At 47.3% G+C, this 12,546-nt stretch overlaps 1 protein-coding gene across 10 annotated transcripts in view; it reads right to left on the bottom strand.

Annotated features, from left to right (window-relative positions):
* NFIA (nuclear factor I A) overlaps positions 1-11,691 on the bottom strand; it is a 255,094-nt gene extending 243,403 nt beyond the window's left edge. Inside the window, exons 1-2 of one of the 10 annotated variants that reach the window (XM_080406410.1) lie at positions 11,306-11,691; positions 4,992-5,523 (exon numbers count right to left, since the gene is read on the bottom strand). In XM_080406410.1, coding sequence (XP_080262536.1) covers positions 4,992-5,523; positions 11,306-11,332 — 559 coding nt within the window. In that variant the 5' untranslated portion in view covers positions 11,333-11,691. The remainder of the gene's footprint in view (positions 1-4,991; positions 5,524-11,305) is intronic. The other 9 variants (XM_080406411.1, XM_080406409.1, XM_080406414.1 and 6 more) reach the window with 9 other exon arrangements.
* Between the last annotated feature and the right edge of the window lie 855 nt (positions 11,692-12,546).

Consider the following 12,546-nt stretch of genomic DNA (forward strand, 5'->3'; position numbering starts at 1 on the left):
TGTTATCTGTCTGTAGGAAAGCATAGGGACTATTAACATCGCAAACAAAACTTTAAGGACCGTTTTGGATGTATGCTGGAACAGTCACGGGCTGGAAGCAGGTTTTCAAAAGCCTTGTATATGGAGAGAATGTCACGGATGCTTTAAAAGTCTTCAGATACGTGTAAAAATGACATATATATTACGTATTACCTCCACAGAACAAACACCATTTGAAATGTGCCCCTTTTTAACTACCATTATGAGCTGTCTAAAGAGCATTTTGGTTAAAACTTGGGAGGAAAGGCGGGGGGGGGGTGGGGGGGAAAGCCCACTGATCTTACACCTGCTCTTTAGCAGTGGGAAGTAGGTTCTCAATCTGTTAACATGACCATCTGGCCAATCTGCATATCACGGCTATCTGGATTACTGTACGATGGAATGACAATAACGTAGCCAAAACAAAAGTAAAATGCATCAAAAACTAACAGTAGCGCAGCTCTTTTGATTTTAAATTAAATAATAAATGCCGTATCACAGCAAAGCGAGAAAGTCAGCTAAATAATTAAAAACGAGCCTTTGCTATGGCATAATTAAGTAAACAATATGGTGTGTGTTTCTATACGAGCCAGCAATAGTTTCCACCATTGAACGCTCCACTTTTGCAAAGCAGCTATCAGGAGTTCAAGACGCTGCGACAGCTCTTTTGGTGATGTACAGTATTGTCAGGACACCTCTCACATCCCTGCAACATGCCGAACCGGCTGCGGCTATTAACAGGATTAATGTAGCAACAATCAATACCAATTGTACTAAAAGATTACGGCACAAAGCCTTATGTACCTTTTAGACTCCCCGATACCTCCATGGGTATTTTGGCTATCTGCGGTCATTTTCCGCGCTAACCAATCTTTGGGTTATTCCCATCGATGCCTCTTTGTGATGGGCCAAGTAGAAATATTTTAAATCCGCCGATGGGAGTGTAAAATGGGTCTGCTTAAAGTTCAAGGTCATGTGCTATATACAATTGCCCAGGCAATTAGCCATAAAGCATATTTAGACACCAAGTAAATTTTCATAGTGGCAGAAAGAAGGCTGACTTCTTGCATCTTAGCTGGCTTCTGTTCTAAACATGACCAGAAAAATGAGCTCATGTAAAAAAAAAAAAAAAAAAAAAAAAAAAACATTCCCAGATTTTTCCTAAATTTGGGATTTTTAAACGTCCTTCTGAAAGACTAAAAAGATTTTCTCTGCCACAAATACCTCGCTAGCTTAATTCTCGCCTGGAGCACATAACGATGGCCATCCAAAAAAATAAATCGGGCATTGCAGCATCGCCTCCTGGCCTGCCATCCTGCTTCATCCACCAGAGAAGTCTCTAAAAACTGTGACCTCTCACAAAATTTAACTACTTCCATTGCGAATCTATTCTCCAATCTGATCACATTAGCAGAAGGAACTCCAAAGCAGTAAAAAACTCCAGAAAGTTCTCGGTTGAGTGCCTACTAATGAACAAAGGTTAACTTTATCTAAAAGGTCAAATGCCTGGTGGCTAAGGTTGTGACCTTAACAACTTAAATTGTGACCTTGCCACGTGCCTAGTATATTGTAGATTCTGATACAGATCATCTGGTAAAGGACTGGTCATAAATTAGCTTTACTGTTCGACTCCCACAAAGAAAACGGTTTGCCACAATGGTTTCCAACTTGTCATTTGATACAAGCGCAGAATAAGAGAAAACTAAAAAGCGAACCCAAGTTCGGGGTATGAAAATGCCGCCTGGTTTTAGTTAAGCAGATTAGAAACTGCAAACTGAGAGCAGTACTCTAGATTTCGATACATTTTTTGGTCAACCTCTAATTCACAAAACACCCATCTTCCTTTCCTTTTTTTTTCTTTTTTTTTTTTTTAAACAAAAATTATATGTAGTTTGCCTATTTGCATAGTTTTGTTTTCTCTTTCTAGCTAGTTCTTAAAGAGAATAATTGATTTCAGTAGCTTTGTAAGAAGCACTATTTAAATCTGCACACGTGTTCCCTTACAGATGATAGTGCCTACTGAAGAAAAAGCGTGGATTCAAAGCAATAATTATTGTACATGCTTAGAAGGAAAGGGACAACTCGCTGCCGAAGTCATCTCAACTAAGGACATCTTGGAAGAGAATACTTCCCCCCCCCTAAAAAAAAAAAAAAAAAAAAAAAAACGAAGACAAAGAGGGGTGGGGAGGTGGGGGGGAAACCCCAAGAAAAAAGAGAAGCAAGCACTGTGGGTGAAAAGGTCACAATGGTTTTGGCACGTATCTTCAAGCACGTTTCGGAGTCTGTGCCTCCTGCCAATACTGGCAACTTCTCAAAACTTTTAAGGAGGTAAAAACATTGTTTAGTGTTTACAAATCTTCTGTACTATAGCAGATGCTTGTCAAATCCGCTATATGTAAGTTGACCAGCCTACCTAATATTTGGGCTGGTGACTTCCTCCTCATAAATAAGCGGTCCATACATTCAGGGAACGAGGTCTGATGGAGTTTGAGACAAAGGACCCTTAATATTTTTTTTCTTTTGTAATTTTCCTGTTGCGCACCCGGCACAAGCTGCCATTACTGCGGGTCTGCGGGAACCAATGGCTGTCAACTTGGCCAATGTTCAGGTGTAACAAAGACTGCTGGGATACATCGGAGGGGGGAAAAAAGGGAAAAAAGGGGGGAAAAAAAAAAAGGTAGCCTATATGCGAGGCTTTCAGCACTCCTCCATGAAGCAATATAGATGGTGACCAAGCTGTGCTACCTCCTAAAAATCATTTTGTCCCCCTCCCCGGTGAGGTTTAGCAGGGAATACACCAGCACACGCTACTGCATTAGGAGCACAATGCGATGCGTGCAATCAGCAAACAACGGCCGAAAACACGATGTGGTGCGGTCTGTACGAGTGCGTTACTGCTTACACAAACCAACAAATCTAACCCCAAAAAACAAGCCTAAGCCTCGCGCTAAGTTTCCGTGGCAGACATCTAGTTCGAAGAACAATTAGTGCAATTGCTGCCTGTTGACGATGAAGGCAGAAATAAATAAGAGCGCGCTATCAAGGCTACTGTTTGCCAACAGCGTGCTGATAAGATGGTATATCCCTAACCACAATACTGAACTTTTACAATGTCTATTGCCCAACTGTTATAACAGGGAGAGGATCCTTTCAAGCACCCCGGAATACTTACACCCCTGGATTTCATCCTTTTCTCCCCATCCTACACCGCTGTGACCCAACGCGCAAGCTAAGCCAAGACCGTTGTTTTCTATTAACAACTTTCGCCCTCCACAGAAGGCTGCTTTGCACTTAGGAAACACAATACGGACTGGTATTTAGCAGCACCATGCTATATATAAATCTAAATAATAAAAACCTGCAAGCTGTATAGCAACACGTGGCAGTTTTCAGCCGTGGATACCAAAGCACTTCAAGCGCATCGCCCCGTTCTGACATGCAGAGGTGGAAACTGAGGCAGACACAAAAAGGATGAGAGTCCCTGGTCTCCCCAGGGCTGGTGACAGAATGGGAGGTAACCCATAACACCCCAGCCCTAATCACCCTTCAGTTAGCTATTCATTGGTAATCCTTCCTTCACCATGCCCCATCATAAATGGCAACGTAAATAAATAATTCTCCACAATATTCGCCTACCTCCCCATAGTCATAAACGCGTAATATGATTTACCACATCGCACCAAAGTGCAAAGTAAATTTCACAGCTTATCTGTAGGAAATACCATGAGGATACTTGAAAGTTATTTCCGAACAGGAATCACAGCTGTAAACTCAGAGCGGCAACGCTGCCTATCGCCACAACCAGCGCGGGCACTCGGTGCAGAAAAACTTCGGGGTGGCCAAAACTTTCTGCAAGACTCTAAGAAAGAAGGTAGCATTGGAAATACAGGCTCCCTGCGCTGTAACTTGCTCAGGTTTCTTACCGATATACATTTAAATAGAAGTGGTTTCTACTAGTAGGATTCCTTTCCCCTCTGCTCCTCTTTTTTTTTTTTCCAGCCCATCCAGCCCCTCAACTTGCAAGTCAGGCTGAAACCCAGAGAGACCTATGCATACCATACGTGAAAACCGGGGCCTAACACTTCACACGCATGCATTTTTCTGCAATATAATCACCCAGGACAACTACAATAGTGTATTATTTTATCCAGTTAACATACTACACATCCTCTGAGCACACCGAGTCGCTCTGCAGGCAGGGTGTACTTTGCGCTGGAGTCAGAGATCCCAAGATTTTTGTCACACGCAAAAACATCTCAGCACCACCACCCACCCCTCCTCGCCATAAGCACAGCATTATCAAACCAGGAATTTGTTTCAAGACCCACTCAGCTTCTAGGTCTATAACTTGTGGTATTTCAGGGGGTTTAAATGTCTCCTTTTCCCCACAGGACTACCCAAGGTTTGTCTTGTGGCCGCTCAGACCCGATGACTAGGTTTGCTATCAAGGGATTGTCTTCTCCTTCCCCTCCGAGCCCAGTCCTGCAGGATTTACACTCCCCATTCCATCCCCGTGGGGTGAGGATACCCAGCACTCCTGACCCATGGGCCTCAGGCACCTCTAGCCTTCTCACATTATTTTGTACATAACATATACAAACTTTAATAATTTTTTTTTCTAATTAAAATCTATCTGCTTTCCCCCAAAATCAGGATAAAGGAAGCCGCGTCTGGCTGCGATCCCTCCTAGGACAACATTTAGGGTAACACCTGTGAGGGATGCCCGAAATGCCATTAACCCCAGGAAAACTAGAGCTGCTTTTACGTGGCTGCACCTTAAAAACCCATTAAGAAAAAGGAAAAATAAAGGGGGGGCGAGGGAGGGGAGTTTTGGCACTCTCCTGGCCGCCCCAGGAGGGCAATAACCGGCGTCCCCTGCTCCCTCCCCGGCTCATGCAGCCACCACCGGGGCACGGCGCCCGGCACGGAGATAAACCGAAAAGTTGGAGAAGGTGGTATAGAAAGGCACTTACCTGCTGCGTGCACAAAGTATGCCAAATATAAATCGAGTTCCTTAACAGAAACTCCTATATGGTGGGGCTGTACGCACAGCCCGGGGTTAGAGCACTGTGGGGACTTTACAAGGCGCTCGCCATCAGTACTTTCGAGCGGAATACCTTTAAATAAAATCACCATAACAAGGTCCAACCTCCAGACCTTATCTGCCTGGCGAAGGCAGTCAATTCTTCTCATCTTGCCCTTCTGGTCTGGATTGGAAAGAACGCAACACGGAGGCTTTTTTCCTGTGACTGTGAGAACAAAATCCTCCCGAAATTCAGGCCTGATATCTTTCCGGAGCTTTGCCAGAAGTCTGGATGCCCATTTTTGCTTTACCTCGGGTTTTTCACTTAGCAGTTCGTCCTTCACGGCTCTCTCTTCCTCTTTTGACATGCGTTTTTCATGTTTTTTGAAGTATTTTCTTTTTCGGGCTTGCAGGTTGAACCACGTGTACGCAAACGCTCGGACGTGAGGCAGAAGTGCTTCGATGAAGGGATGAAATTCATCCTGAAAAAGTTACAGAGAAGGGTCGATGTCACCGAAACCATCAACAAAAAGCCTCCGGAAAGGGGGCTTTCACAAGGCGCCAAGGCCCACTGGGACGGGGACAGTTGGGCTTGCACATCTGACGGGCTGGGGGACTCGGGCCCCTCGCTGTTGGACCCCCAGCCCGCCACCGCCGCGGCCCCGCTCGCCTCACACCGACCCCAACCCTCTGCTCGCACCCCCTGAGAACAGGCCCGACTTCAAACAAGCACACAGGCAGAGATGGGGCAACATGGGGCCCTTTCCCTGATCCCCAAAGCTCTTAAAAAACAAAAAGCCAAACCAAAAAAAAGCACACAAAAAAAAAGGTAAAAGGAGTTAAAAGCAAAAAGCCCTGCTGCAAGTCCACTTGCGGAGGGAGCGCGTATCTCCCTTTGCTCTCTCCCTGACCCTGCTGCTTGCGGTGTAGCCAGCGTATGCCCGCCAATTTGGCAAATCCTAAACATTTGGATGCCAATCAATGTTTGTATGGGGAAGTCTAAAGTATAGTAAAACTTTCCCTAAGATATATTTGGAAATAGCAGGAGGCAGTATAGTAAAATGCCAATATAGCTGCATATACAAATACAATGAAGGGTGGTTTTTCTCTCCGTTTCCTACACGGCGAAGGGAGTAGAAAGTAACGCCGTCAATCTGTCCCGCGTGCGCGACAACTAATGCTGAAATCCTAGAAAAAGCAAGGCTCACAATTGATTTTGTTTTTCAAAAAGTTTTGTTTACATTTAGGCAAAAAGAACAAAATTAAACCCTGCTATTAGGGCATATTAGGACAAGCCAAAATCTGAGCCTTTTTATAAAATAAAAAGAAACAGGAAAAAATGAAAAATGCGGTAACAGCAAGCCTTAGCACGACTCGTGCAAATACGCAAAGAATTATCCTTTTTTTTTTCCGTGACACTTTGTGTCATATTTTCACGTATTTAAAAAGAAATGCCCTACTTGGAAAGTTACTTTGGCCATCCAGAGCCACTGCTTGCTTTGTGTAACGATGACTTAAAGATCACCCCTTTTCCTTGGCACAAAGATAATCACGATTAAAATTATTCTGACAATAAAAAAAAACACAAGAAAGACACACACACACCAGTTTTGTTGAAAAAAAATTAATATATATATCCTCAAAAAGTACTACATCAATCAGCCAAAGGGATCAAAACATATTATAATATACTGAGGCCACGCTTCTTGTTTTTCTTTCAATAAATGAACGACCAAACTCCAGGCTGCACATAAAAATGTATGTAGCCTGTGGGGGCCTGATCCAGCACCGCGTGCTGGGGACGTGCCTGCTTCCAGGGGCCGAGTTCCTCCTTTTCTCAGGATTGGGCCCTCCAGGAGGGAAAAATAAAGTAATTTGTGGAATGTTTCCCCCAGCATGGTAAAAGCCACCCGCTGCCTATCCTTTTGCAAGGCAACATTGGGGATTTTTTCAGATTAACTAACTTTTTTTTTTTTTTTTTAATTATCCCATGGCGTACATTTCCTACCCAAATCATTTCAGGTCGTGCAAATATTGTTATTAAAACAGACATCTTACTTCCTTTCAACACCTTATTTTAACTTGCATTTTCTTTTCAAAAATTATGAAAGATTGAGAAATCAATAGCAGAAATATCTATCAGCAAAATCCTGTCGTAATTCAAGACCTTCTGCTGACTTCCCAAAAGCTTTCATTGCACTTATTCTGAGTGGCCCCTGAATTGTAAATACTGAAATCTAGAAGTAATACCACCGCATTTATTTTTATTTTAAAGGCAGACTGTGAAAAATTACCCCAAACGGCACAATATATTTCATATAGCACAGCAGAGCGGCAGTAATCACAAGTACTATGAATGATTATTAAAATATAAGCAGGTAAAATAAAATAAATCACTCCAATGACTGGCACATTCCTCTTTTTTTTTTTTTTTTTTTTTTTTTTTTTTTTTTTTTTTTTTTAACACATCCCCCCCCCTACTGGAAAAGATCATAGTTTCAAATTTCAATAAAGTTTTAAAAAACAAACAAACCAAAAAAAAAAAAAAAAAAAGATTGCTGTGAGTTTGCAGTCGGCAGATTCAAAAAGTGAGAGGAGGCACAATCCCAGCACATGGAGCTGCTCTCACCCACCAGAAAGAGCTCTGGTGGCTGGGGGGGGAGCGGGGGGAGGAAAAAAAAAAAATACAAAAACCTACAGGTCCCTACAAGCTATTAAAAATAATAAACCCTCCCTTCTGATCCCTTCTGTCCTTCCCCTTCCCCACTCGGGGAGAGTCAAGGAAAAAAGGCCTTTTGTCAAGTGGAAGTTTATCTGCGAAGGTACACACAGCAGAGGCTCGCCAGCCCCACAATGAGCCAGGGGAGCGCTTCCAGCTTTCCTAGTTTCTAAACACGTCTTGGTACATCCTGAAATATTTTAACTTTTCTGCTTTAAGCAGCGCTTTGTCCTGCCTGATCTCATGTGCTCGGGACTTTTTTGGCTCGATGCTGGATGCTATCCAAGAGAGAGTTGCTTTAACCTGCGCTAAAGCTGATTTCTACGATGGGAACCTGAAAGGGGAGGTAACAACACTGGAAAAAAAATAACCAAACCACTTTAAAAGACCTCGGGAGGAGGCAAAAAAATATCAAAAAAGGTACTTCTTAGTGTGAAGTGTAAAAGTCAGGGTCCATAGCTGAAGTAAATGAAAAGCACCATTGCTCGGCGTGCGAGGTGTGCACGTCCCTATCAGGCTCAAATGTGTCTTTTCAAAATGGTGTATGAGGAGAAAAGGTTAATGACTCATAAACAGACCAACTTTCAAACTGTCTTGGTAAACACGCTGCTCCGTAAAATTGCACTGCTTCAATCTCAGCGGTGAGGTATTAGCAAAGTCAAAGTGGAAATAAAAGCACTCAGGACCGATCAAACAAAATTGGGCTGGAAGCGGGGATGGCGGGGGGGGGGGGGGGGGGGGGGAGCTGTTTCTGCACAATACAATTATTTATTTCAGTGTTATTATAGCCACCCCCCACACACAAGAAAAAAAAAAGTTTTGGAAATGTGTCAATGCAAGTGTGCTAACAGATTTGCAGTCTTGTCTGCAGCCTCGCTGCAAAATATCAAGATTTTAAGTAACTGGTGGAAAAGGAGATGATCTTTGCCTTTCCCAAAGTTAGCTTTAAGGGAAAGTTTCAAAGTATTTTATAAAGATGTTTGCTTTCCCCCCTTGGTGTTGGATGGGTCACCTAATAATAAAAGACACACCAAAAAGCTGGGAAAGCAAGAATAAAAAGTAAGTTGCTTTTTTCTTCTTTTTTTTTTTTCCTCTCCATTGCACTACTCTCCAAAGTTTGAGGATACAGCTCTTCAGAGCACAGCCTGTTTCTAAGCAGCACCTACAATATGGACCGTGCAATTTTGTATTGCTGATACCAAAATTCTCCTCTGCTCTTCAGAGAGGTGTAAAATAAAATAAAATTTAAAAAAAACAAAACAAAACAAAAAAAACCCATAGGACAAAAGAGCCCCCAAACCCAGCCCAAAGGCACCCGCAATAATGTAACACTGCAAAGGAGCCTTTTGAAACAATATATTTCTGCTGATCTTTTTGAAATTAAGCCAGCTACAGCAACCCTTGTTAATATTTTTTACAATCCATTTGCTTGTAAATCTATTAGGAGATGTGCATATGTTCCCCAACTATTTCCTAGATCTTCAGCAGATATGTAAATGGAACGATGTTTAGATTTTTCCTGACAGATGATACAAAATGCTTGTGCCATTTCAGTTCCAGTGCTTGGATAAATATGCTCATAACTAGGATTTCTGTTTGTTTTCCTTTTCTAACCCAACTTTTGAAAGCTTCCCTTTAAATGTGAACCAAAACTCAACACACACACACACACACACAAAAAAAAAAAAAAAAAGGGAAAAAATATCTCTGTCCCAAAACTTGTATTAATAAAAGCTCCTGAAATGAAAAATAGGAAATTGCTTGCAATTGCTCAGGGCTCGCCTTCTTTTTCTACCGAAAATGACAAAACCACCCAATTGATCCTTCGGAGGGAAGAGTTTGTCAGAAGGCCTCTAATCCTCGTTATTACTTTTCCAAACGTGCAACAAGAATGCGAGATTTGCACAACTGAGGAAAAGCACAGTGCCTAGCTTTTTCTCTCCCCCTTTTTTTTATTTAATGAAAAAAAAAAAAAAAAGGGGGGGGTGGGGGGTGTCAGGGGGAAAAAGACACCAGGACAGGGAACAACCGGCCCATGGATTTATTTTCTCTCCTTAATGTACAACTGGGCCTACTAAGCCCAAGGAGCTCCACGTGCAGCTGTGGAGCGATGCGGTGGTGCTGGCCCTACAGGAGCGGATTTGCTGGCCCTCCTGCAGAAGCAGGAGCGATAAAATCCCGGTATTTTTCAGAGTTGAATTAAAGGCACAAACTTTGGGCAGGCAGAGCAGGGAGTTGCATCCCATCCTCTGCAAACTCCCCTTTTCCTCCTGCCTTGTAACCAACTATGTGCAGGGGTTTTGAAGCCCGGCGGAGTTCCGTGCGCCTGCCAGCCTGGCTGCTGCTGGCCTGGCACCCCCAGAAATTTGGGGGAGGCTGGGGAAAGCAGGGGGATGACACACTACGGCAGGAGAAGGGGACTAAACTTTTGCAGCTCTTCAAGCTGCCTGGGAAGCTGCATCCCCTCTCTCTGCATTTCCTCGCCTTTTTCTCGACGGAAAGAGCCTGGAGAGGCTTTCTCACCGGGAGAAAAAAAAATATTCAAATTAAATTAATAAGAATAATGTAGTCAAAATCTCCTGCAGGAGGAAATAATCTGGGGTTTGAGTCCACCACAAAGCATTTCCTCGTTAAACCATTATATCCTGCTAATTGAAGGTGTGTAATTTAGCGTCCTGCAGCAGTGTGTGGGGAAGGTGGGGGGGGGGGGGGGGGGGACCGGCAGCGCTCCGCGGCCGCGCAACTCGGGGGCATCGCGGAGCGGCACCTCCCCCTCTTTTCGCACAGCCCCGTCCCGCTGCAAGCGGGGGGCGCAAAAGTTGCGCCGAGTCCCGCGGAGGGCCCGATCCGAGGGCGGGGGGATCACGGGGGGGGGCGGGGAGGCGACACACGGGGACACGCGCGGGACAAGTTTGCGGATGCCCGTGTCGTGCGTGTGTGTGCCCCGCGGTCGGGTCCCGCAGCGGGGCTAGCTGCGCGGGTGCGGAGCGCACTCCGCGTAGGGGGGGCTGCACCGCGGGAGCGTGCCCAGGTGCGGGGGACGCTCCGTCTCCGCGCCCGGGGGCGGGGGGGGGTTGGGGGAAACGCGGAGCCGGCAGGGCCGGTTCCCCCCCCCTCCCTCCACCCACCCCCCACCCCGCAGCCGCGTAAGCCCCGCGTGGGGCGGCTGCGGGCCGTGCCCGGCGCCTGGGGCTGCAGACGGCGCAGTGGCTGGCAGCGCTGCCCCGGGGCCGCGGTGCGGGGCGGGCGGCGGCGGCGGCATCGATCGCGGATGACCAAGCACGGCGGGGCCGTGCGGGGCGTCCCGCAGCACCGCGCCCGCGCGCCCCCCCCCCCCCCCCCTTATTAATTAAACCATTAATAAGTAGGCGCCATTAGCCATGTGCCGACACAAATGGCCGTGCGGGAAGGGGGGTGGGGGGGTGGGATGCAAGCGAAAGGCAACAAAGTTAGTTTCGGCAAGCTGCGTTCGTGCCCCTTCCCCGGCGCGCACCGGCGCGCACCCCCCGCAGCGCCGGCCCCATCGCGCCCCGGCAGCCGCTTACCTGGGTGAGACAGAGCGGAGAATACATGACTGCTGCGGGGGGCTGCGGTTTGGAGGTGTGCGTGTGCGGGGAGAGAGGGAGAGAGAGAGGGGGAGAGAGAGAGGGAGAGAGGGAGAGGGAGAGAGAGGAGGGGAAAAAAAGAGAGAGAGAGAGAGGAGAGGAGGGGGAGCCCCGAGCCTGCTTCTTGCTTTCACATTTCCAACTCTGCCAAACTGCAGCCAGCGCGGAGCCGCTCCATGAGCTGAACTTTAACCCCGCCTCGACTTTCCCGCACTACGCGCTCGGCATGCCTGCCCTGCGCGCCGTTAAAGGCATAGCGCACGCTGCGCGCCCCTCCGCCGCCGCGGCCCCCGCTCCGCGCCCCTCCGCGCCGCGCCGCTCTGCGCCGCGCCGCCCGCTCAGCGCTGCGCGCCGCCCGCCCGCGGGGGCGGGGAGGGGCGGGGAGGGGGCTGCGGCGCCGCCGCCTCCCTCCGCCCCGCCGCCCCGCAGCGCGGGCAGCCGCGGAGAGCCAGCGGGGCTCGGCTCAAAGTTTTCTTGTTTCGGGGGTTTTGTGGGGGCGGTGGGGGGGGGATGGGGGGTCGGTTTGGGGTTGGTTTTTTTTTGTTTCGTCTTTTCCCGACGGCTGCGGCCCCGCTCGGCCCATGGCCGGGGAGGGGAGGGGGGGGCACGGGGGGAGCGGCGCTGCGTTCACAACTTTCCCCATCCCCTTTGGCACTTGTCATTTTAAATCAAGCGCTTTATGGTCAGGGGTGCTTATTGCACTTAAAATAAATAAATAAATAAATAAAATTGCAACGCATAAATTCATCTGCACGTCGCGCACACACACACACCCCTTTACTAATAAAATCGCTCCTTAAAAGTGAAGCGCTTAAAATTAAAAATACACCCGCGGCTCCTGCCACTTCTGGAGCGCATTGTTTTGGCACCGGCAGCGTTTGGGTTTGGGGTTTGGATGCTCTCCAGCCCGCTCATGGGGACTGTAGGGTGTCCCGTGGCTTGTGCTCCCCCCCCCGCTTGGGAACAGCTTTTTCCACTGATGCTGAAAGCGACCTCGGCGTCCCTCCGCGTAGTTATCCATGCGGGGGCAGGCGAAGGGAGCAGGGAAAAATCCCATCCATAGGTACAGGGGGAAAAAATCCCGCTCCCCGCCTATGCAGCTCGTGTAGAAGCCGGCGGGGGGGCTGCACCGCTCCCAGCGCTTTGCGGTTTGCAGCATTATCTTTAAGTAACTTTTGGCG

The sequence above is a fragment of the Falco punctatus genome (genome assembly GCF_963210335.1).
Source record: "Falco punctatus genome assembly, chromosome: 11".
Lineage (NCBI taxonomy): Eukaryota > Metazoa > Chordata > Aves > Falconiformes > Falconidae > Falco > Falco punctatus.